The sequence below is a fragment of the Symphodus melops genome (genome assembly GCF_947650265.1).
Source record: "Symphodus melops genome assembly, chromosome: 2".
Taxonomy (NCBI): Eukaryota; Metazoa; Chordata; class Actinopteri; order Labriformes; family Labridae; genus Symphodus; species Symphodus melops.
The window spans coordinates 30,700,780-30,726,260 of record NC_136692.1 but is presented as its reverse complement, the minus strand read 5'-3'; the positions used below and the strand labels follow the sequence as shown (position 1 = coordinate 30,726,260).

Genomic DNA, 25,481 nt, shown 5'->3' with positions numbered 1-25,481 from the left:
CTGACAGTTTAAGCAGACACATGTGGCCTGCTGGAAGTCCTTTTGCAGGGCTCTGGCAGTGCTCCTGTGATCCAGCATATGTGTTATGGCATTTTATTTTTTGTTTTTATTGTGTGCTGTGTTTTTGTGTTGGTTTTATCGTTTGCAGTGTATTTTACTTTTCATTTATATCTTAAGAACTGCCATAGTCACATGCTTCATGACTTAATTAATCACATGACTTTGCCCCAATCCCGGAGACCTTCAAATCAGCGCACCTGTGTTGGTGCGGAGGAACGCACATAAAAAGGACGGAAGCAACAAACGGAGAACGCGAACGGGACGAGAACGGGAACGGAACGGGGACGGAGACGGGAACGGGGACGGAAACGGGAACGTGGCCGGAACCGGAAGAGCAGGAAGACCGCGTACCACCGCTCAAGGAGTAAAGGTGAAGGACGGCACACGCATCGGGGACCACGCACGCTGAGACCGCAAGTGCTGCAAGGCGATACACACGCAGGGGCAGAGGAGGACTCTGCTTTCCGTGTAAGTACCCTTTGGGGACGTATAGTAGCACTTGTCGGAGAGAAGTGAAACAGGAAGCCCGCTGTTTTAGGACGTTGACTGCCGCTTGTTGTTTCCGCGCAGGTGTCTCAGGAGCCAGCCGGGAGAGATCGGGACTGAGTGAAGGAGTGTTGTGAAACCTAACACACACAGGGGCAGAGGAAACTCTGCCTCGAGTGTAAGTATTGTAGCGACACTCCACCCTGTAGCCTAAGGCCTTAATAGTCTCGTATCCCCGTGCTGGCGTATATGCTTTGCATTTGCAGGTGACCCGGTTCGTGTGACCAGAAGAAGATTTACTGCCTGGAGGAGGAAGGGGACGGCGCCATTTTTTTAAGCATTCTTAGCCCACGTGTTTTTATGGACTTTAGCATTCTTATTTGTGGGTATTTTGTTATTATCCTGTTTTTTTTTATATTATCATCCTTTTAATAAATTTCAATTAAGCCGCGCGATCTTTTGGTTCCTCCTTGTCAACAGTGTGCTCTCACCCGGTCATCCCACTCTACTTATCAATAATTTTCTGGTCAATTTCAGTACACTTCACATATTATTCCATAGCCCCTCCCCATTACACTCCACCTGTTCCTCCTTGCACATAGGCGGAGGTAGCGGTCCTGCTGCTGGGTTGTTGCCCTCCTACGGCCTCCTCCACGTCTCCTGATGTACTGGCCATGAGAGTGAAAGCACCGGGAGAATTCAAAAGTGACATAAACATCAGCCAGAAAGCGTCAGAAGTGAGAAGTGGTCTGGGATCACCACCTGCAGAACCACTCCTTACTTGTGGGTGTCTTACTAATTGCCTATAATTTCCACCTGTTGTCTATTCCATTTGCACAACAGCATGTGAAATTGATTGTCAATCAGTGTTGCTTCCTGGACAGTTTGATTTCACAGAAGTGTGATTGACTTGGAATTACATTATGTTGTTTGAGTGTTCCCTTTGTTTTTTTGAGCAGTGTAATTAAAATACTTCTGAGGATGTATCATTAAAGATTACTATGTTGAGTTGATGCTTTGGTTTAAAGTTTGTCAGTTATTTGGGGCCCTTATAGCCTGGGCCCCCAAGCAGTTGCCTGCCTTGCCAGTTGATAAGCAGCGCCTCTCTCAATGAGCCTGCAAGCAGCTTTATCAACCATGTTGGGATTCTGAAGTTTGTTCCCAGGTGAAAAGGTCAAATATGAAACAATGCGTTCATGTGACATCAGGACGATTGTGTTATTGTTTCTAGACTCTGGGTTATTGGTTTTTTTCCATCAGCTCAGAGCAATAATAAAATGTCAGGGAGGCTGCAGTTAAAATCGTCCTGGTAGGTTCACAAACTAAAGTAATGTCAATTGTTCTGAGGATGTAGCATTACAGATAACTACTGGAAGAGCCTTCCAGACAGTGAAGGCTGCCATAACAAAGGCTGAACCCCAGAATATCTGCAGGGCGCTTCATGGGTCTGTTGGGGCCCGAGGCAAACATTCATTAAGGGCCTCTCTCAACCAGCATCTACAATTATTTTCCAGCAATAATGCATGCAACATTTAACAGGACATTCAGAGTGACTGCTGTCAGATGGGGCCTCATTAAGGAGGCTTCCTACTTCCTTTGCCAAAATGTGCACATTTTTTAAGGCAATGCTTTGGTTTAAAGTTCATCAGTTATTGGGGGGTCCTACTGGCCTGGGGCCCCAAGCTGCTGCCTGCCTTGACAGTTGATAAGCAGCGCCTCTGGGAAGAGTGTAGGAGGGCGAACCAGTGTCCGATAACATTAAACTGTGTTAAAGTTCGGACCTTTTACAGTTCACTTTAAGATTTACAGGTCAGAGAAAAGATTTCTGTTAAAGTTTCACATTAGACTTCAATGTTGCATCATGTACAAGGAGATAGACGGTAGGAGGGAGGGGGGAATAATCAAGGGAGAGGTGAGGAAGAGGAGGAGAGATCAGAAGAAAGGACGACACCGACTACAGCTGCCCATTGGCCGAGAGCTGACAGGATGAAGAGGATGACGAGGGAGATTCCATCAGAGAAAAGTGAGCTGTGATCATTCTGGCACTCAGAGAGCTGACTGAGCTCAGCAGCTTCAGGTCACCACCTCCCCTCAGTGCTGGATCATGGACGACCAGCAGGGAGCCGAGCTCTGCTACCCTCAGCTCCTCAACTTGTCTTGCAGGGGTATTATGCGCCCTCGCTCTGAGGCCGTCCTCCTGTATGCTTTGCTGTCCTCTATCGTTGTTCTCACTGTTGTTCTTAACCTGCTTGTCATCATCTCCATCTCTCACTTCAGACAGCTTCACACCCCCACCAACCTGCTCCTGCTCTCCCTGGCTATCTCAGACCTCCTTGTTGGGCTGCTGGTGATGCCGGTGATAATGGTACGGGTCACAGAAACCTGCTGGCTGCTGGGAGATCTCATGTGTACTTTTTCTGACATTATAGCCTTCACTCTTACCTCAGCCTCTGTGGGGAACATGGTGCTCATATCAATCGATCGCTATGTAGCTATTTGTTATCCTCTGCAGTATTCAAACCACATCACTCGCAACAGAGTGGGGCTGTGTGTGTGTCTGTGCTGGGCCTGCTCAATCCTTTACAACGGGCTGATCTTCAAGGAACATGTGAAGCAGGCCGACAAATATAACTCTTGCTTTGGGGAGTGTGTGGTGGCGATTGACTATGTGTCAGGAACAGTGGACCTCGTGTTCACCTTTATTGCCCCCTGTATGGTCATCATTGTTCTGTACATGAGAGTGTTTATCGTTGCAGTGTCTCAGGCTCGTGCCATGCAGACTCATGTTACAGATGCTGCAGTGGGCAAGGGTCGAATCACTGCAAAGAAATCAGAGAGAAAGGCAGCCAGGACTCTGGGCATAGTCATACTGGTGTTTTTGATCACTTTCTGTCCATATTACATTTCCTCTCTTACAGGAGAAGAAACAGCAAACAGTGCATCGTTGCGGGTCAGCATTGCGTCTTGGCTGCTCTACATTAACTCTTGTTTAAACCCTCTCATATACGCTTTGTTCTATCCGTGGTTTAGAAAAGCGATCAGGTTCATCGTCTCACTAAAGATCCTGGAGCAGTCCTCGTCTCTGGTTAATATACTTTAAAGATATGATGTATATGACCTGTTCAGTCTGAGCATAACAAAACTCAAACATCTGTCAGCTATGCAAAGTGATCAGTGCACATGCAGAATGTTTTATGTCACATGTTTGATGTCACTAAAACAAAGAGAAAGACGGCTGGCACACTGCAGAGCTCCAGAAATGTTTCCACCACGGTGTCAGAAAAGCAGGTTCTGCTCAGAACGTCACCCAGGTGAAATATGTTTCAGGAAGATTGGAGCCCTGCAGAGTGTCTCTTTGTTTCAGTGACTTTTTTTGCTCCTCTCTGCAGCTGTCCTTTATGTTTGGATGTGTGATTTCTGGATTGTTGTCAATATGTTTGATGTCACACTGTGCATTTGTGCCTTTCTTTATTCCCTCTTCCCTCTTCTCTCTCTAAGCAGTGTGATGATTTAAAGATTAGGGATTCAGCGTGAAGTCAAGAGGTGCAACATTTTGTTCAAAGGAAATTTCTTGATTGACTAATTGAAAGTAATTTGTTAAGCAATAATGTGAATGTAAATGTTGTTTTCCCCGTTCTGAATGTGATAATGTTCCCTGTTTCTTCTCTCACATTACAGAAAACTCAATGTTCCAGTTAAAGACACGATAAATAAAGCTGATTCTTTTGTAACCTGAAACTTGATTTTTTTGGGCGAATTGTATCATCAATATAAAACTTTTATAAAGATTAAACAACACAAGGATCAAGAATACCATGAAATGTAATAATTGTTGGCTGCAGCCGTCAGAAAAGGCCGATCAGTCGGCACACCCACCTAATGCCACAAAAAGTTTCTGAAATAAGTTATTTTCATAACACGTTATAAAATTTAAACACAGCATGCTTTACATGATTATAATACAATAAAAACTATCATTAGAAAATAAAGATATAGATAAAAACATATAAAATCCAAAACAAACGTACGTATAAAGGACCCTGAAACATCACATGCAACACACACACCTGACTGAGTGGGGTCTATCAGTCTACACCAGTGATTTAGGCAGAAATGGGAAAACAGGGGGTGCAAAAAAAAATACAGGGGGTGCAAATTTTTTTCAGTGTCACTAACGGCGGCGCGGCGGTTATGTGCTCCCTAACACACTAGTTTTGAAGAAAACTGAATAAGTCTCTAAATGGTGCATTCTGTTCAATAAGATGCATTGTTACACGTTTTAGTTTTCACATTTTAGTTTTCCCAAGCTTCATAATGTTGATTTACTGTACAGCCCCTACCCTGACACACCCCTTCATCATTTGACTGCAACTCACTTGGTTCATGTTGTCTAAGCCCTTTGTTGGCCCACTGCTTCTATCTGCACTTTCTTTAAAAAACAAACAACACATAAATTCATAATATTACATGTGTCATCCAGTAATAATAGATCCCTAGACCTTGATAAGTCAATCATCTGGAGCTAAACCCTGCAGTCCGTTGATTGGTTGAAAGAGTCGTCACTTCCTGTGTTACGTTGGTAAACAAAACTCCACCGTGTTTAAACCATTGACTGTAACACAGCTGATTGTTTACGTGTGTATTTCTCCTCGCCGCACACAGCCTTCTCTGAAACAAAGCTGGATTGAGTTCTTGTAATAAACAGTCACATGCCAATGACAAAGTGGATGAACTGCTGGATGTTTCCAGCGTTGGTTTTGTTTATGTAGCGTTTTTCTCTTTTGTTGGATTTATTAGTTAGCGGATAGCTGTTAGCGGTTAGCTGCTACCATCTGACGCTATTTACATAGCGGCTATCGTTATCCTGACATTCCGCCTACCAAATAGGGCACGGGTGGCACCGTACAGAAACCCGTGTAGTAAGCACGTCTATTAAATGTAGATTTTTGCACGGCCTAGGTCAAGCCGTGCAAAAATTTCAAGGCCGTGTTTTTTTAAAATAGGCCGTGCAAAAAGCGGCTTCGCGGCAGGCTACCTAAATCAGTGGTCTACACTAACAAAGTCTTTCTAGTCATTTTAAAAATACAAGAAATTAATACCACATTTACTTATGCTGTGTTTAACCACAATATTACTTCAAATTGGGTTTTTGTTTTACTTTAAATATGTTGCTAATAGGGAACTTGCAGGCTTAAGAGATGTCTATAAATCTCAGAGGGGACACCTACATATTGTTTAAAACAGTGAAGTTAATTCAAATAAAATAATATTTATTTTTCCCATATTATTTATTACTGTACATTGACAAGGAAAGATTGAGAAATAAACTGAAGTGATTCGGATGGAATTGTTGTCAGATATGTTCTAAAGGCCAGACAACTAAATGGCCTGAAATCTTGTTCCCATATATATTTACGACCTGGTTGAATCACCCAGCCATATTAAAAATTAAATCAGATGTGATTTTCTCAGCATAAGCATGTCAGTCACTCTGGATTGGCGTGGTGAGGAAAGAGTGTAATCCTTAAGAAGTTTTCTGACTTCTATCTGATAAAAGTTGACTCATGACCCTGTCATTCACTTGTTTATGTACAAAGTGACATATGATTAGAAGCCTGTCAGTTCAACAAGCAGGGCCGAATCCAGACCTTTTAGACTGGTGGTCCAGCCCAGGCCCTGACTTACGCAGAGGTGGCATGAAGTTTTTATGCAAACAAAATGTTTATTATTTATTTACCTGAGTTAAAAAAATGTTATTGACATAAAAGCAAAAACAAATACAACTGCATTACTTTTAATAAAATTTCACCTCAGCGAAACCTCACTGGGGGGAAGGAACCTGAGCTTTTGCGGGAGGTCTAGAGGCTAGATTTAGTGAGACTGCAGTCATGCAGTTGCATCGGTCCGTTGTTGTGAAGAAGGAGCTAAGCCAAAGGGCGAGGCTCTCGATTTACTGGTCGAGCTTTGTTCCCACCCTCACAAAATGGTCATGAGCTTTGGGTCACGACCGAAAGAACGAGATTCGGATACCAGCGACTGAAATAGGCTTCCTCCTTAGGGTAGTTGGGCGAACCCCTAGAGATAGGGTGAGGAGCTCGGTCACCAGTTAGGAACTCGGAGTAGAGCCGCTACTCCTCCACATCAAGAGGAGTCAGCTGAGGTGAATTGGGCATCTGTTCTAGATGCCCCCTGGATGACTCCCTCGGGAGGTGTTCCAGACATGTCCCTATGGGAGGAGGCATCAGGGTAGGCCTAGGACACGCTGAAGAGACTATGTCTCTGGGCTGGCCTGGGGATGTCTCCGGGTCCTACCGGATGAGCTGGAGGAAGTCTCTGGGGCGAGGGAAGTCTGGGCTGCCCCCGTGACCAGGCCCCGGATAAACGGTGGAAAATCGATGGATGGATGGATAGATATTGATAAATGTATAAATTAATCAATTTGATATTTTAGTAAAGAAAGAAGTGTGATTGTTCATTTGAATGTATTTCTTCCAGAAGATTCTTCCTCTTTGGAAGAAATTGTTTGGTGTATAGCACGGCATATGTGCAAGCACACATTCTTCATTTCTTACCATAATACCACTGCTAGCACCATGACTGTGAGAAAGCGTGTGTGTGTGAGAGAGTGAGTGAGAGAGAGAGAGAGTCAGTGAGGATGTTTATGTGTTAACAATATAAATTGATAATACTTAATATTTAATATTTAGTTGATTAGCACCTTTCAGGACACACAAGGACACTGCACAACACACGTTTTTACCTGTGTATTTATTTATAACATATAAAATGTTTATATGTGAGTGTGTCTTAAAAGAGTCACAGAAAGCAAGGGAGAGATTTTGATATGACCAGAGCCATGTTTGTGAAATACATTTTGCAGTCCTCTAACGAGGGGGTACAGTTAAACCTCCAGTATATCATCAATTCAAAATATTTTGCATCAAATATTCTAGATGTCAGTGTCAAAAGATCAGAAGGTTAGAGAGGTTCAAGAGTTTCAAATTACTCAATCTTTGAGTTAACTAAGTCTTTTAAGGAGATTGGTAGTAGTGTGGCGGTCCACTAGGGGTGCTCATCACCAGATGGGATTGGCAGATAGGCCAGAGGAAAGCGGATATAAGGGGTAGCGCTTCCGGGTGAATGTTGTTATTGTTTTGATGGAAGTCTGAGAATAAACACACCGGCTCCGGAATCTCGTTCTCGTTCTCTTGTCCTTTCGACTTCTTTTCGACTGGTGACCCTGACGTGATCGGCGGCGCTCAACATGTTCAAACAAGCGTCTAGGGTTGACCAGCTGCCATGGGTCATGTTGGGCCTGCGCTCGGCCCCGAAGGAGGACCTCTAGGCTTTGGCTGCAGAGCTAGTTTACGGTCAGCCGCTGAGGGTCCCGGGGGATTTCCTGCCTGCAAACTTGGCTCAAGGGACGTTGGGGGCCTGGTGGCCCGCTGCGCAGGGGGCTACCAAGTCAGTGGTTCCTGTACCTGTGCATCACTGTCTGCCCCGCTCCCACATGCCAAAGGACCTCCAGGGGGCCAAATTTGTGTTTATCCGGCATGGCGCGCATCGCTCCCCACTCCAGCCTCCTTACGATACGTCTTAAAAACTTCATCATTGACTTTGGTGGTCGACATGAGCGAGTGGCGGTTGATCGCGTGAAGCCTGCCCATCAGGACCCAGACAGCGTGACGGTGCCTGCGCTTCCTCCTCGTCGTGGCCGGCCGCGGGCAGCAGTTGCGGACACTGTTCCTTCATTGGACAGACAGGCTGAATTGCCCGCTATTCCGGGCCAGGCTCGCCGCCGGCGGGGTCGTCCCCGACGGGAGGTGTCGTGTTTACCCGAGGGTAGTGGGCAAGTTAGCCGCTATGGGCGTCCAGTTAACCCTCCTAGGAGGATTTGATTATGTGTTTTTGTGGTTTGTTTCTGTTTCCTCCTGTTGCTTTGCAGTTTGGTTTCTTTATGCCAAATCTGGTGTTTTGGGGGGGGGGGGCCTGTGTGGCAGTCCACTAGGGGTGCTCATCACCAGATGGGATTGGCAGATAGGCCAGAGGAAAGCGGATATAAGGGGTAGCACTTCCGGGTGAATGTTGTTATTGTTTTGATGGAAGTCTGAGAATAAACTCACCGGCTCCGGAATCTCGTTCTCTCGTCTCGTTCTTTCGACTTCCACAGTAGCAACTCTAAACAGTCCCTCCAGGAAGTCACAATGTTGCGATCGCAACAATTCACGCAAATTCAACCAATCCACGCCACTTCTGGTGACCTTGCAATTTTGTCCAATCACCGCAACTTTTCTGCCAATTTGAACAATCAAAATAATTTTCCCCGCAGTTTCACCAATCAGAGTCGCGAAAACGGCGAGCTATACATCACCAAAGTGACTGAGTGAGGTAGATGAATATGCTTCATAAAGTAAATCGTACTGCTCATGTTAAAATATCACTCATTCACTGATGGGTTGAATAATATAAATGTCCCTAAAACTGAATCTATCAAAAGACTGGATAATATTAACGCAGCATATCACGGCCGTGGTTCTAATCTAACAGACAACACTGAGACTCTGTGCAGGCTGAAAGATAGACAATTTAATGTTCAGTGTGGAGCCATTATATACCGTTCAACAGTCATAAATTCCTTCCCACTTTGGATATTTCTATACATGGTCTGGAGAATCACGTCACCTTTACTCTTTCAATGTCAAACCTCTATTTGAAGAACAATTCCTCATTCTACTGTCAACTGAGGCCATACATTGTACTTTTGGAACACCTCTAATGACATTCTTCTCTTCAAATATGGTCATAGCATCTCAGAATAGAACGTAGTCTGCTAACAGTAAAGTCACCTCTACAAAGTGTAACCAAACGTATTCACAGAAATTCGTACCATCATTCACATCAAAGTGTGTGCAAGAAAGTAAATGACATGAAAAAGAATCGCAACTATTTTGCAATTTTCGCATCCTGCCGCAATTTAATTGTAAAAAACAGCAAAAAACATTGCGACATTCATTGCAATTTTTTGGAAAAGCTGCCGCGAAATCAGGCACTTTAGGCCACAACAATCCCCAAAAAGGTCCATGGAATCCTGGAGGGACTGTCTAAAATAGCAGTAAGACCTCCAGTCCACACAAACACACTCAACACAAATGTATGAGGAACAGTGGGTGTGAACTGTAGCCGTTTCCGCTCAACGTTCGTGAAGCTTTTTTACGGCCCTCATGGGGGCTTTCATCTTGAAATTCTTACGTCATTTGGCGCCAGAGTCTGCGCAGTAGAGTTCGGCGGGAGGAGCCCTGGCAACACGCCCCGCCCATTTAGCATACTGCCGTGATGACTTACACAGCCCAGCTACGCCAAGAACATAAGAATCTCTACGGAGGGAAATTCACCTACCGACCATAGAGGTTAAAACAAAACCACCATTTATTTCAAATCAAATATCTAAACGTCATTAATTTCAAAATTAAGAAAATCACGGTTTTTAAATTAATTATTGAATTTAAACATGTTTTCTGTAACTCTGTGGGTTATTAAACCCTTCATTTTTGGCAAAAAACCAACTAAACTATTTTTAAGCTAAGTTAGCAACATAAGTTGTGTACAGATCTAACATGCTGGTGAAAATATGACTTTAGGACTATGTGCATCTTTTAAAACTACTTTCTATCATATAACATATCTGCACTCACTAGTTACTTCAGTTCTATGTATATTTACATGAACATTTATGTAAATAATGTGTGAGAGTAAATGTGTTTCTGTGCATTACTGTGGAGTTGGTAAACTAATCTGTTTCATTAAGGTTTCTGTCTGTATGGACCTTTTCTCTGGTTCTTTTCCTTGTCTGAGATGTTGTGCATCTTATTGTAATTGTTTTTTATTATCCTCATTTTAGGAAGAAGAAAGATGGCTGATACAGATGCCAGAAGTCAGTGTAGTGATCAGTGTTTTGCCTAACACATTATGTATCCCATTGAGATGTATGAGGTTAATTATAAAACAATACTGAATGTTTCATACATCTTTCATGCTGTACCCCTGCCATCTCACCTGATGGTCTCCCTTAACTTTTTCTACTCTCTGTGAACACCTTTGGACTGTTGAAGGAGGAGAGCATGCAATTCCTCACAAAGAGACTCCTGTCAGACAGGGATTCAAACCAGGAACCTCCTCACTTTTATTGCTGAACCACTGGTTCATTGATTTGAACCTTTTCTCTCCTGTTTAAAGCTGCAAAAAAATATAACTAGATAATATATCTAGGGCAATGATAGAAGTCACAGCTGGGAAACAAATAGCTTTAAAAGTACATTTAACGCAGGTTAGTGTTAAAGAGCATGCAAATAAAGAGAGTAGAGTGGCATGATACAGACACGACTGAGAGGGCAATTACATTTACGTTTTATTCAATCACATGAAATGTCACAATAGTCTTGTAACTTACCTTAACAAATACAGATTTTGCTTAAAAACATAGTGTGGTATTTTAAGTTACTTTCTTTCACTTGGTTGTTCAGTTAGATGGAGGTAGTATTTAAGGTTTTTGTGGGTTATACAGGTTTGAAAGAGGCAAATGAGTGTACAGTATTTTAAAGTTATAGCAGATTAATCTAAATATAACTAAAAGAAAATGTTGCTTATAAGAAAAGCCTCTGTATTAAACAGCCTCTCTTTTTTTCAGTTCATCTTTTGAATGAATTGTCAAACATTGCTCAGGAGGTGCGAGCTGCGTCCTCTGTGGCTCAGGCGCGACACTCGGCCCACTGTTTCACATCAGACCGCTGTCCAGTGCTGTGAATGATCAGACCAAACGCCCTGCTAAGAGAAGCATTGGTCAGGTCCTCCAATCCAACAGCAGCGGGCTTTGGGACGAGCTGGGAGAGAGAGAGAGACAACACGAGAAAAAGATAAATCTTAGTTTAATGTATAATAAAATGTTGGTGAAAAGATGGAAACCGATGATAAGACATAAAATCTTCATTAATGATTATAGAAGCAAAATAAGAAAAACATTAAATATGATTTTGGGAGAAACGTGATCTTTATGCCTTCTTTGATTGAGCCTGTCTGTCTCCTCCTAACCACCATAACAGCAGCCTGTTTTTATATTTTGTGTCAGGTTTTGTCAAGTTATCACACAATTTCTCAATGAGCGTCATTAAATGAACAAAATGATCAACTTGTGACTATTGAATTGGTAATGTGTGTGGGGAAGCCAAAGCTGAATATTTGGCAGGTTTAAGCAGCATGATGCTCGGTTAATATTATATCACACCACCGCTGATTGTTTAGGTTTGTGTTCACGTTTCTGTTATTCTCTTAAATCCGACAGAAGTTATATTAGATCAGAGTTTACTTTAGTTTTATCCTGATATCTAGAGAAATATTCTACCTTATTATACATATCAGACTGCATGGTGACATGTTAATCTCTGTATAACACACTCTTCACACAGACTGTAATCATGTACACATTAGTAATTATACAGGACAGATTTATAGTATTTAGCTTTGTTTTTGTCCAAGACGCTTTTTTTTAAAACCTTACTTTTATGAAACATAACTGTGCAGCCAATGAACGGCATCTATGAGCTGATTTTAATTACAATTTATCAGTTTTAAATACAATTCCACTCACAAAGACGATATATAACAATATCAAGAAACATAGCATGTCAGTTATTAGGTTTGCTCATGTTAAAAAATAAAATAAAATGATAAATCATGCCTGAAAAGTAACCTAGCTTAAATTGCTAATATGTTAGCTCGCTAGATAACACTTTAACTAATGACATAAATCAAACTTTATTACTTACCGAAAAAACTTCAAAGATCACTTAGAGTCCACAGGTCCGTGAGATTAATTTACTGGGGAAAAAACAGCTTTTACCAGCTCAAAAAAGACGAAAAAACTGAACTGAAAAGCTCTGTGGCGTCTCGGCTTCACTTCACGACGTAACTTTTACTAAGAGAGCTACGCAAGATCCGCGGCTGTCAACATGCGACGAGTATTTTAACTTAACAGTTTGACCCAATTCCCCTCTGTTATCATTGAGGAGGCTGGATTTATGACCTATACTGTAGCCAGTCAGCAGGGGGAGCTCTAAAAATAAAAGCTTCACTCCTATGGGGGCCTTGTCCCATCCATGATGAGGAAAAGAGAAATATATTTGAGAATTTTGTTGCTTCAGTTCTTTTTCCTGTTCACACATCTTAAATGTGTACCTTTAAACAAAAACTACAGCTTGATCAACCCGTAAAACACCCTTGAAAATATAATAAACGAATTGAATCACTTCCCTTTAACGGTTTCAGACTTTACGGTCCAAACAAAAAAAAGGACTGAGATTTCAGAAAAAATTAAAGTGCAAATAAAATAAATCCTTTTAGTGAGGCTCCAATGATGTGCTTCCTACCGCCCTTTAGAACGACGCATTATCCACGGTTCAGCATCCAGACAGCACCCTCGAACAGCCACGACAACCTGGTCCATGGTTGAATCGTCCCCCAAATAAAAGAAGCCTGCACACAAGTGTACAGAGCAGTTACTTCACAAATAAATAGCAAAAATCAACTCAAACTGTGGGTGAATTTTTTTTTTTTTAAATTTTAAAAATCATCTATGTACTTAAATGACTGTTTTTTATTCATTTACACCCAAATATTTCAGAAGTCACAAATATATAAATCATTCAATTATTTCCATTCACATTTTCCTCCAGCTATGTTCAACTTTTAACACAGAAAATGTTGGAATATTGTGCACTACAGAAAAGCCACAAAAAACCTAGCTTAGCGCATGGACACGAGGCCACGAGGCAATAATAACATTACCACACGTGCATTGCTTAGTAGCTCACTATTTCAGCCAATTACCGTTCATTTTAACTTCATACTTTACACCCAATATCCTGACTGGTTTTAGTTCTTTCAATATTACTAAAAAATAAAATACAACCGACACATTATACCAACAAGTTTTGCATGCTAATCAGCTAATCAGACAACTCACCAGGATATCCACATCAAAGGAGAGAAACAGGAAAGAGTTTTTGCAGACTAACTTCTCTCACACTGACGACACCGTCAGCTCCACTAAAATATTTTTAACTCTCAGACACACGTCATGAGCTAATTTTATTTATCTCTAGGTCTAACAGCTTCCTTTTTACACATTAATTTAAACTGAAAAGTCGGAAGAAATCATATAGAAACTTCTGACCTCCAATGCTGCAACGTTTCTTTTCCACTCCGTGCTGGTGGTGCATTTAAGGAACTTACGTAAATGTTCGATATGTTTAATGAACATCTGTAAATGTGTAAATGCAGAAAATAACCTGGGTTACATTTACAGTTTTGTTTTTTCATGTTTTTGTGTTAAATGAAATACGGTTGCATGTAGTGAAATGTTTTCGCAATCTTAAAATATTTGCACAGTTGAACTACAGGGCCACCGTAGCAGCAGAATTCAAAACGCAAGGACAATCATACATTTAAAAACTTATATTTAAACATGCTTGAAATACAACTGTAATTCTTTCATTTTGAAACGCGGTATATTTGTTTTACTGTCGTATGGATGTGCAAAATGCGCACGTGAGTGAAGGTGAACAGTAACAAGTGAGGTTTGAAAGGTAACCCTCAAGTTGTCAGCTCATGCTAAGAGAATAAAGGCTGATAATGAATGCCATGTTTTTAACAAGTCATGGGCTGCACAGTACTCCTTTACAGAAAACAAAGCTGAAGCATTTCAGCCAGATGTCAATGCCCTTGTAGAAGTCCAAGATAGACTAGATTATTCTAATGAAGTGAACAAATGAAATGACAAACATTCAAAGTTATTGTTTGTGGTATGGACTTGTTTGATTTTTCTCTGCTTGTGAAGATAAGAAAGGTAAAAAAAAAAAAAAAAAAGGCACTTAATTGCACTTGTTTATTACTTCTGTAGTAGTATTTTCTTATTTGGCCCCTTGTAATAATAAATAGCCGAACCCTGGCCTACCTTCTCTGGTCCAAACAAATCCAGAGCATTCAGGAGCAGAATCTAAAGTTAGAAGGAGGACATACTGGCTGCTGCATTCTTGTCAGAGAAGCTTCAACACAGCATGTTTCCTTCATGATCACACAGGAAGAGAGCGTCATCATCTCACTCTCTACACAGCTCTCTGATTGACCCTTTAAGACGTTATAAATGCAGGTAAAGGTCCTTTACCTGCTTTTTGTAAACATAACGATGAGCATGGTCTTGTTACCTGCTCTTTCGTTAATGTTAACAGACAGACAGTAAGGTCCTTTACCTGCTTTTGTAAAGTGTCTCGAGATAACGCCTGTTATGAATTGACGCTATACAAACAAAGATTGATTGATTGAAATGTAAAGTGGGAAACTAAGAGAAGGAAGGCCGAAGATGAGTACAAGTTAAAATCTCTGATAATCTTTGTTTTCTTTGACCACATTTGGAAGAAGGCAAACACCTGTTTGTGTTTGTCTGCATAAGGCGTTCAAGAAACCCTAAATAATCACAATAATTGCAGTTTGTTCATAAAGACTGCCACGCTCATACTGAAAGTCATTAAACTGAGTTCACTCAGTTAAAAAACATGAACTCCACACGGAGCTGATCAGCCTGCAGTGATCAACGTCTGTTCGTCTGGAAACATTTGATCATGTTTTCATGCCTGGCACTAAAATATGTGAAGATGATCAGCGACACTCAGTATGTTTGTGACAACATGTGAGCAGGTTTAATCTGTGATGAACCTTAATGAGTGTAAACTGTGCTGTGTGCTGACGCTAACACATCTAAAGTCTCTCTCTGTACTCTTATTAAAGGCCTGACCTCAGGGCAGCTACAACAACCCGGCTCATGGTTTCTGTAACTTGAACAGCAATAACAGCAAAGTGAGTAATCTCAAAAACATTTAAATACTAAATATAATTTTTCATGTTTTCATCTGTAATGTGGTGCATTTCATTATTTCCATGAGCCAACATGCAGTTTGTACTGACAGATTTTGTGTTTTCAATCTGTAACCTGTTTTCTCTTTTTCTCTTTAGTGAATGCTAAAACTTCCCACCTGTCTATAATCCACAGGACAAAATAAGCTTTACAGCTCCAAACTATATTTCATTTAAATAACCAATACACCAAACATGCACGTCAATAATCAATATACCTGATGTAAATTTTTCATATACTATATTATAAAATGCAAGGGTTCATCACATAATTAAATGTATACTAATAATTAGAGACGATTAGCAACATTTTGATTTTGGGACAGTTCAAATTTAGTTCGGGACGGTTGAAATAGTTTTTCAGGACGGTTCTGGGACGGTGTTGAGAAAAGTTAGTCTGGAGCCCTGAACATGCTTTACAGGATTATAATAAAGAAAAGGAAAACTATCATTAGAAAATAAAGAAATAGATTAACATATATGAAATCCAAAACAAACGTACGTTTAAAGGAACCTAAACCATCACATGCAACACACACATACTCACGTACCTGACTTAAAGGGGTCTATCAGTCTGCACTGACCAAGTGAGGACTTGTGTTTCTAGTTATTTTAAAAATACAATAAAGTAATACCACATTTACTTATGCTGTGGTTAACCACAATATTATTTCAAATTGTTTTTTTCTTTGTTTTTAAATATATGGTGCCAAGAAGGAACTCGCAGGCTCCTTAGATGAACCCATACTTACGTTATGTAACCTTCACCCGTTAAAGAGTAAATAAAAACTCAAGCTATAAAATCTTTATAAATTATAGTTGCTGTTTTTTTGATGTTATAAATCAGCATCAGTCCTAATCATACATATCAAATATTAATGAATTTGTTTATTTTTAAACCCTTACATTTCCATGTTTTTGTCATGATGCAACCCTATTTTATGGCCTAAATATACAATAAATGATTTATTTTCAATTTACTTCATGCAAACCTGATTAATTATGGCTTGATTATTGCAGCCTGGTATATGTGAAAGCTTAGCAGCAACATTTATTTATATGCATTATTATTTTTTGTTCAGTGTCAAATACTCACGCTATGTAACCTTTGCCCTTAAAAGAGTAAATAAAAACTCAAGCTTTAAAATCTTTATAAATTATAGGTTGTTTTCTTTGGTTTGTTTTTTTGTAATTTTATAAACCATCATCAATCCTAATAATACATATCAAATATTAATGGATTTGTTTAATTTTTAATCCTTAAATTGCCATGTTTTTGTCATAATGCAACCCTATATTCAAATATTCATATTTTACTTTGCTGTAAGAAAGAACATCACCTATTGCCCATGTAACATTTCCACTCACCTGTCTGAACACACTTTTATGTGTTTGGACAGGTCCTATGTTTTGTTTATTTCAAAGCTGTGTAGGTGCTGCTGTGTAGATGCGTGTTTCACATATTGTAGAAAAAATAAAGATGTGGTGCTTTGAATGTTTGCATAAAAAATGCACATGAAACGGATGATATGTAAACAGTGCCACTTGAAAGCACCATGCGCTTTTACGCATTGGGTCAAACGGCGGTAATGCAAAGGGCCTGCTGTAGACACATGCGTGTGCACACACACACATGCACACATTCCAAACGTAATGCCTCTAATGCTTGTGTGGACGGAGGAGATGCGGATATAGTGAGTGCTCTTTATCGGGAAAAATCAGGTGGTTTCTCCATTTGCCATATTTGGTAAAAATGACATCATCAGGAAGGGAATCCCTCAAAGCACACACTTCAAGCCCCAGGCTTCAAATTAAGGGGAGAAATGAGAAGATCCATGTTTTATACTTTATATTCAAGCAGGATCAAAAATAGTGATTTGAATGGGTTTCAATGCGCACATTTATTATTAAGGGACTTTAATTGGGACTTCTACATATTGTTTAAAACAGTGAAGTAAATTCAAATTAAATAATATTTATCATCCACACACACAGAGGTGGCAGAGAGGAACTTAAAGTCTCTGCAGACCTCGGGTCAGCGGGCAGTTTGTTCGACAGAACGTCACCATGGTTACTAAATGCACCTTCACAACGCTGTGTGAGCAGAGCTCTTCTTCAGATGCTTTATTGTTCTATTCTGGCTGCTCTCTTTTTAAGTGCCCTAACCTTCACCAGCCTTCATTCAGAAGTTGCAGCCGTTATTCATCACAGTAATCTAATGCAGCAGGTTGTTTGATGCATTTATGAATCTTTAACATGAAGTGATGTAAAAATGTACAATTAGCCTATCTGACTGTGATAAATAATAAATCCTAACTCACTAGTAGGAAGAGTATATTTTAAGGTTTTAAAACACTTTTTCAGGAGATAATAATTCACTCTTACAATAAATATCATGTAGGGCTGAAAGAAGTCCTCAAATAAATCAAGTAACTAGATGTCTGAAATGTCTTGAGGCTTCCTCTATGTCTGGACTACTAAAGAGGTCTCTGTCAAAAAACACCAAACATTTTGATATATTCATTGTCTTAAATGTTCTATTATTAATTTCAGCCATCACTCTGGACGAGGTAGATGAGGGAAGAAGTGTAATCCCTAAGAAGTTATCTGACTTCTATCTGATAAAAGGTGACTCCCTGTCATTCACTTGTTGCCCCCTCTGTCCTCCTGTTTCTGTACAAAGTAGCATGTGATTGGAAGCCTGTCAGTTCAACAAGCAGGGCCGAATCCAGACTTTATAGACTAGGGTGGTCCAGCCCAGGCCCTGACTGATGCAGGGGTGGCATGAAGGTTTTGTGCAAACAACAAAATGTTAATTATTTTTAAAAAATAATAAACACCTACAACTATATTTCTTTTAATTAAGTACAATTTTTTTCACAAATCTGCTCTGTGGATCTCAGCTTTTTGCATGACCTCAACTGTGATCCTCTCTGCTTACTGGTCACACCCTACTCACCAATGACTGAATCAATCATTGTTTCTATTGTGCAATTGATGTATGTTTGAACGAGGACATACTGAGTCTTGGGATAACACAGTCTGGTGGTGGTGGTGGTGGTGGCTGAAGGTCAGCTGGCGGTTGGGACGGCACAGTCCCATCATGGCGCCTGGGGGTCGGCCAGTAGTTAGGGTAAGACAAAGTCTGATGGTTTTGGCTAGGTGTCCTGGTCAGTCAAGCCTTCAAGCAACTCTGTAAACCTGGGCACGCAGCTGCAGATCATTTGTAATCAAACATCCACTTAATCCTCTCCCATCCACCAGTTTGTTGTGAGATTGTTCTTTGCTTTCAAGTAAGTCTTTCCCAGACTCATCCTTGCACTTATTTCCTGTAGCCGCCCCTTTCTGACTCTGACTAGAAATTTTCCCACTGTCACAATTTCACAAATGCCACAGCTTTTTTTCAAGCCCTGGTCAACAATATCCTCGGAGACAGTTTGTGCTCATTTATCGAGATGACATGCAGATCCTTTCCAAGAAGAAAGAGGAAGCCAGATTTCAAGAGACAGTGTGTAGTCGAGTAGAAGGCCTCAGATGCTGGGTGGGAGCCGTTCTTTGATGACTGTTGGCCATTAAAATGGCCCTTAGAGAATGGCACCATTGTAATCAGCAAAAACCATTCCACCAAACCCTTGCTGGCATCCTACAACTCTTGCCAATACTGCATCACAAGTCCCATCCTGACGGTGGTAGATCAGATCAGGAAGAGGGTCAAATTTTGCCATAGTCCAAACTGCCGTCTGCCAAGGAAACAGCTGAACTGGTCATTACCCATGTCTTCAGAGTCCAGTTCACTCTCCACACAACTCACTGATTGATCTTTTAAGACATCGTGAATATAAAGTTGGGTAAAACGTAGATCTTTTATAATCACTGTTTTCTTTGTTGTAATTGTCTGCACAAGGTGATGACTTCAAGAAACCCTATAAAATCACAATGATTGTTGTTTGTTAACAAAGATATTTAATTTTAAATCTGCAGATCATGATGAAAGTTATTTTTGAAGACTTATTCAGACCAGCTGAAAACACAAACTCGTCCTCACCACCAGTGTATTCATTAACACCTTCTGACTGTATCCTCACTGTAGTTTCAACATGAACTCAAACATGCTAATGAGAGCCGTGTCGTCATCCCAGAGGGAGCATGTTAATAACATTGATAATACTTTGAACCACAGGTGAGTTCTAGTTGAAAGGCATGAATGAATACACTTTAACATCAACACATGATGCAACAAACCCCCTCCCCACACAGGAGCCTTCACTACAGACCAAAATTTTATCACTAACCTAAAACAAACAGACAAACTCTGAAAAGCTCAGAAACATCAGTACAGTCGAAATACTCTTTGCCTCTCTATAACATGATCATGTATGATACCATTGTCACGTCTGCCGGGCAGAAAACAGGGAGGAGAACCCAATTGCAGATAAATAAAAATGTATTAAACAAAAGACAAAACAAAACATGCTTAATAAATCCAAAACGAGGAACAGAGCTTATCCAAAAACTAAATCCAAAAAACGAGGTACAGATAGAATCATAGCACATACGACAAATGACAGAAGACACCAACAAAAGACAATGATCCGACAAGAGGGTAAGAACACACAGAGACTATATAGACAGGGGTAATCAGACACAGGTGAGACTAATCAGACAGGTGAGGACAATCAGGGTAATCAATACAGGCGGGAAACACAAGGAACAAAGAACACCAGACCAGAATACTAGAAGACAAGTACAAAGTAAAACAGAAGACTTCCACCACCAAAACCAGATATACAAAATAAAACAGGAAACACCAAAGACTAGACTTAAAACATAACCCAGGAAACAAACTTACAGACAACAGGTAAACACTAAGGAACAAAGCAACCACACCAGGAGTCACATAAAAGTAACACAGGAAACAATACAGAACAATAAGGATAAAAAACTAAAACAAGACAAAACACAGAACCAAACCAAACCATGACAACCATACCATTAACACATTAAAGTCAGTTCATCATGGTGACACACGAGATGTTCAACAAATGAATATTGACATACCGGAGTCGTAATACGTAATACGACATAATCGTATTATCGGTAGCCTAATAATCGAGGTAATGTCTGATAAAAAGTTTAAAATGCCACTGACGTTATCAGTCCTTAGTCTTTTAGTGGAAAAAGAAAAGAAGAGAGGGAGGTGACCTCAGCCAATCAGTAATTCCTCTCATGACCCGCACCAACGCTGACCGACTCGGATGAGTCAAACGAGATTCACAAAGATTCAGGTGAGGTCCAACTGGTAGTTACGTAGCCAGACACAAAAACTAAGGTGACGACCTCCGTGGTGTGTCAGGGCCTTAACAGTCAACCTGTAGAAGCAGAAGTGATGCATTTGGAAGAGGTGTGCTTTGATACGGTCCAGTTTCTTCTGCTCGAGCACATGCATGTGTACTCAACGTGGCCATGAAGTATGATCGATCCCTGTCCCCACTATCAAGAAGTCCCAGTGCGTTCTGGCTGTATCCGACCAAAGAGACAATAAGTCAATAAAGTTGGCGTCATGTTCGCTGTATTTTTCTCCGGTGGGTTGGCCTACCTAAACTTAAGCATGCATCATGATCATGTAAAGCCATGCACGCATTATATGGTAACCATGCTCAGGCCCGGTTAGTGCTGGAGCAGTGTGAGTGCCAGTGGGGGTCATGGTGGGGGTTTGGCACAATATGGAAAGACAAAGCCTAGTGTGAGTGCACCTTCATGTTACTCCAAAACCCCTTTGTGTGCTTAGTTTGTTTCTTTGTCCAAAGATTCTGTAGATCTGATGGTTTGTGGGAGTCGCAACTAGAACGTCAGGGAACCAAGCACCAAAAGTATGTTTATCTTTGGTTTAGTGAGTGTTAATTTTAAAGTGAGAGTTTAAGATGGAAATAAGGTTGAGATTAGATGATCAGTGTGGACAAAGAGTGGAATATGGAACGAGAAGGTCTGAAATGTAAAATGCAGGGTATTACTCATGAGTTACTTTTTTACTTGAAGCCAAAGAAGCGAGGCTCAACATTTGCATCAACATTCACTGTACCCAGCTTTGGCTTCAGCTCTGGAATGAATCCAGTCTTCATATCATCACTTGTCTCCATGACTCTTCTAAAAAAAATCATCTAGAACCTCCTCGCCAGACATGTGTTTCAAGGTCCTGGTCAAAATGTAGAACGGACAAGAGAATGACGGTTTTGCCGTTGCCATCTCTCAATGAGCCTGCCAACAGCTTTATCAACCATGTTGGGATTCTGAAGTTTGTTTCCAGGTGACAAGGTGATGTCAAATATGAAATATGAAACAATGCGTTCATGTGACATCAGGACGATTGTGTTTTTGTTTCTAGACTCTGGGCAATTGGTTTTTTTTCCATCAGCTCAGAGCGATAAAAAAATGTCAGGAAGGCTGCAGCTAAAATCGTCCTGGTAGGTTCACAAACTAAAGTAATTTGAATAGTTCTGAGGATGTAGCATTACAGATAACTACTGGGAGAGCCTTCCAGACAGTGAGGGCTGCCATAATGAAGGCTGAGCCCCAGAATATCTGCAGGGCGCTTCATGGGTCTGTGGGGGCCCGAGGCAAACATTCCTTAAGGGCCTCTTCCAACCAGCATCTACAATTATTTTCCAGCAATAATGCATGCAACATTTAACAGGACATTAAGAGTGACTGCTGTCAGATGGTGCCCCATTAAGGAGGCTTCCTACTTGCAAAATGTGCACATTTTTTAAGGCAATGCTTTGGTTTAAAGTTCATCAGTTATTGGGGGGTCCTACTGGCCTGGGGCCCCAAGCTGCTGCCTGCCTTGACAGTTGATAAGCAGCGCCTCTGGGAAGAGTGTAGGAGGGCAAACCAGTGTCCGATAACATTAAACTGTGTTAAAGTTCGGACCTTTACAGTTCACTTTAAGATTTACAGGTCAGAGAAAAGATTTCTGTTAAAGTTTCACATTAAACTTCAATATTGCATCATGTACCAGTGGAGTTAGACGGTAGGAGGGAGGGGGGAGTAATCAAGGGAGAGGTGAGGAAGAGGAGGAGAGATCAGAAGAAAGGACGACACTGACTACAGCTGCCCATTGGTCGAGAGCTGACCGGATGAAGAGGATGACGAGGGAGTTGCCATCAGAGATAAGTGAGCTGTGATCATTCTGGCACTCAGAGAGCTGACTGAGCTCAGCAGGTTCAGGTCACCACCTCCCCTCAGTGCTGGATGATGGACGACCAGCAGGGAGCCGAGCTCTGCTACCCTCAGCTCCTCAACTTGTCTTGCAGGGTTATTATGCGCCCTCGCACTGAAGCCGTCCTCCTGTATGCTTTGCTGTCCTCTATCGTTGTTCTCACTGTGTTTCTTAACCTGCTTGTCATCATCTCCATCTCTCACTTCAGACAGCTTCACACCCCCACCAACCTGCTTCTGCTCTCCCTGGCTATCTCAGACCTCCTTGTTGGGCTGCTGGTGATGCCGGTAATAATGGTAAGGGTCATAGAAACCTGCTGGCTGCTGGGAGATCTCATGTGTGCTTTTTCTGACATTATAGCCTTCATTCTTACCTCAACCTCTGTGGGGAACATGGTGCTCATATCAGTCGATCGCTATGTAGCTATTTGTTATCCTCTGCAGTATTCTAACCAAATCACTCGCAGCAGAGTGGGGCTGTGTGTGTGTCTGTGCTGGGCCTGCTCAATCCTTTTCAACGGGCTGATCTTAAAGGATCATCTGAAGCAGGCTGACAGATATAACTCCTGCTTTGGGGAGTGTGTGGTGGTGATGAACTTTGTGTTAGTAACACTGGACCTTGTGTTCACCTTTATTGCCCCCTGTATGGTCATCATTGTTCTGTACATGAGAGTGTTTATCGTTGCAGTGTCTCAGGCTCGTGCCATGCAGACTCATATTACAGACGCTGCAGTGGGCAAGGGTCGAATCACTGCAAAGAAATCAGAGAGAAAGGCAGCCAGGACTCTGGGCATAGTCATACTGGTGTTTCTGATCTCTTTCTGTCCATATTACATTTCCTATCTTACAGGAGAAGAAACAGCAACCAGTGCATCGTTGCGGGTCAGCATTGTATCTTGGCTGCTCTACATTAACTCTTGTTTGAACCCTGTCATATACGCTTTGTTCTATCCGTGGTTTAGAAAAGCGATCAGGTTCATTGTCTCACTAAAGATCCTGGAGCAGTCCTCGTCTCTGGTTAATATACTTTAAAGATATGATGTATATAACCTGTTCAGTCTGAGCATAACAAAACTCAAACATCTGTCAGCTATGCAAAGTGATCAGTGCACATGCAGAATGTTTTATGTCACATGTTTGATGTCACTAAAACAAAGAGAAAGACGGCTGGCACACTGCAGAGCTCCAGAAATGTTTCCACCACGGTGTCAGAAAAGCAGGTTCTGCTCAGAACGTCACCCAGGTGAAATATGTTTCAGGAAGATTGGAGCCCTGCAGAGTGTCTCTTTGTTTCAGTGACTTTTTTTACTCCTCTCTGCAGCTGTCCTTTATGTTTGGATGTGTGATTTCTGGATTGTTGTCAATATGTTTGATATCACACTGTGCATTTGTGCCTTTCTTTATTCCCTCTTCCCTCTTCTCTCTCTGAGCAGTGTGATAATTTAATGATTACGGACTCGGCGTGAAGTGAAGCGCTTCAACATATTGTACAAATGAAATTCTCAATTATTGAAAGTAATTTTAACAGCAATAATGTGAATATAAATGTTGTTTCCCTCGTTCTAAATGTGATAATGTTCCCTGTTTCTTCTCTCACATTACAGAAAACTCAATGTTCCACTTAAAGTCACGATAAATAAAGATGATTCTTTGTAACCTGAAAGTTGATTCTTTTGTGTTTTTTATCATCAATATCAAACTGTTATAAGGTTTTACAACATAAGGATCAAGAGTGTCATGAAATCACAGCCATCAGAAAAGGCCGATCAGTCGACACACCCACCTAATGCCACAAAAAGTTTCTGAAATAAATTATTTTTATAACACGTTATACAAATTTATACACAGCATGCTTCACATGAATATAATAAAGACAATAAAAACTATCATTACAAAATAAAGAAATAGATTAAAACATATGAAATCCAAAACAAACGTACGTATAAAGGACCCTGAACCATCACATGCAACACACACACACGCACACACACACCTGACTTAAAGGGTTTTATCAGTCTGCACTAACCACGTGTGGACTTGTCTTTCTAGTCATTTCAAAAATACAATAAAATAATACCACATTTACTTATGCTGTGTTTAACCACAATATTACTTCAAATGTTATTTGATTTTAAATAAGTTGCCAAGAGGGAACTTGCAGGATTAAGAGATCTCAGAGGGGACTCCTACATATTGTTTTAAACAGTGAATTAAAATAAAATAAAATTATATTTATCATCCACACACACAGAGGTGGCAGAGAGGAACTTAAAGTCTCTGCAGACCTCGGGTCAGCGGGCCGTTTGTTCATCACAGTAATCTAATGCAGCAGGTTGTTTGATGCATTTGTGAATCTTTAACATGAAGAGACTCAACCTTTTAGATTTTCTCTGATCATGTTTTTTTTTGTGACTTTAGCGGTTATTGACAATCAACAGAGACTCCAGTGTTGTTTGTGATTTGAGCTCTGATTAACCCGTACATGTACTCACATTTACTGATGCACTGACTGTTTGGCACTTTTTTTAATTCTGTTGTATGGGTTACAATGAGAAAAAATAATTATTCTATTTTACATACTGCTCATACTCAGAACCTTACATCATGGCCCCTCATCAAAGGTGTCAAATCTTGGACTACGTATCTATTTAAAAAAGTACAATTAGCCTATCTGACTGACTCTTATCAATGATAAATCCTAACTCTATGTTTCAGAGAGCAGGAAAAGTGTGTTTTAAACTGGAGACAATCTTTTACTC

The 25,481-nt window shown here is 40.9% G+C and overlaps 2 protein-coding genes and 1 long non-coding RNA gene across 3 annotated transcripts in view; 2 read left to right on the top strand and 1 right to left on the bottom strand.

The window, feature by feature from the left end:
* Window positions 1-25,481, bottom strand: part of LOC306820606 — a 113,106-nt gene that overhangs the window by 43,426 nt on the left and 44,199 nt on the right. The window lies entirely within an intron of this gene.
* LOC306820554 (trace amine-associated receptor 13c-like) lies at window positions 2,651-4,001 on the top strand (the record flags this gene model as incomplete). Its single annotated transcript, XM_079338435.1, has 1 exon — window positions 2,651-4,001. The coding sequence occupies one exon, from the start codon at window positions 2,651-2,653 to the stop codon at window positions 3,644-3,646; it is 996 nt and encodes a 331-aa protein (XP_079194561.1). The 3' UTR covers window positions 3,647-4,001.
* On the top strand, window positions 22,643-24,123 carry LOC306820321 (trace amine-associated receptor 13c-like). The gene has a single exon (XM_079338141.1). The coding sequence runs from the start codon at window positions 22,756-22,758 to the stop codon at window positions 23,752-23,754; it is 999 nt and encodes a 332-aa protein (XP_079194267.1). The 5' UTR covers window positions 22,643-22,755; the 3' UTR covers window positions 23,755-24,123.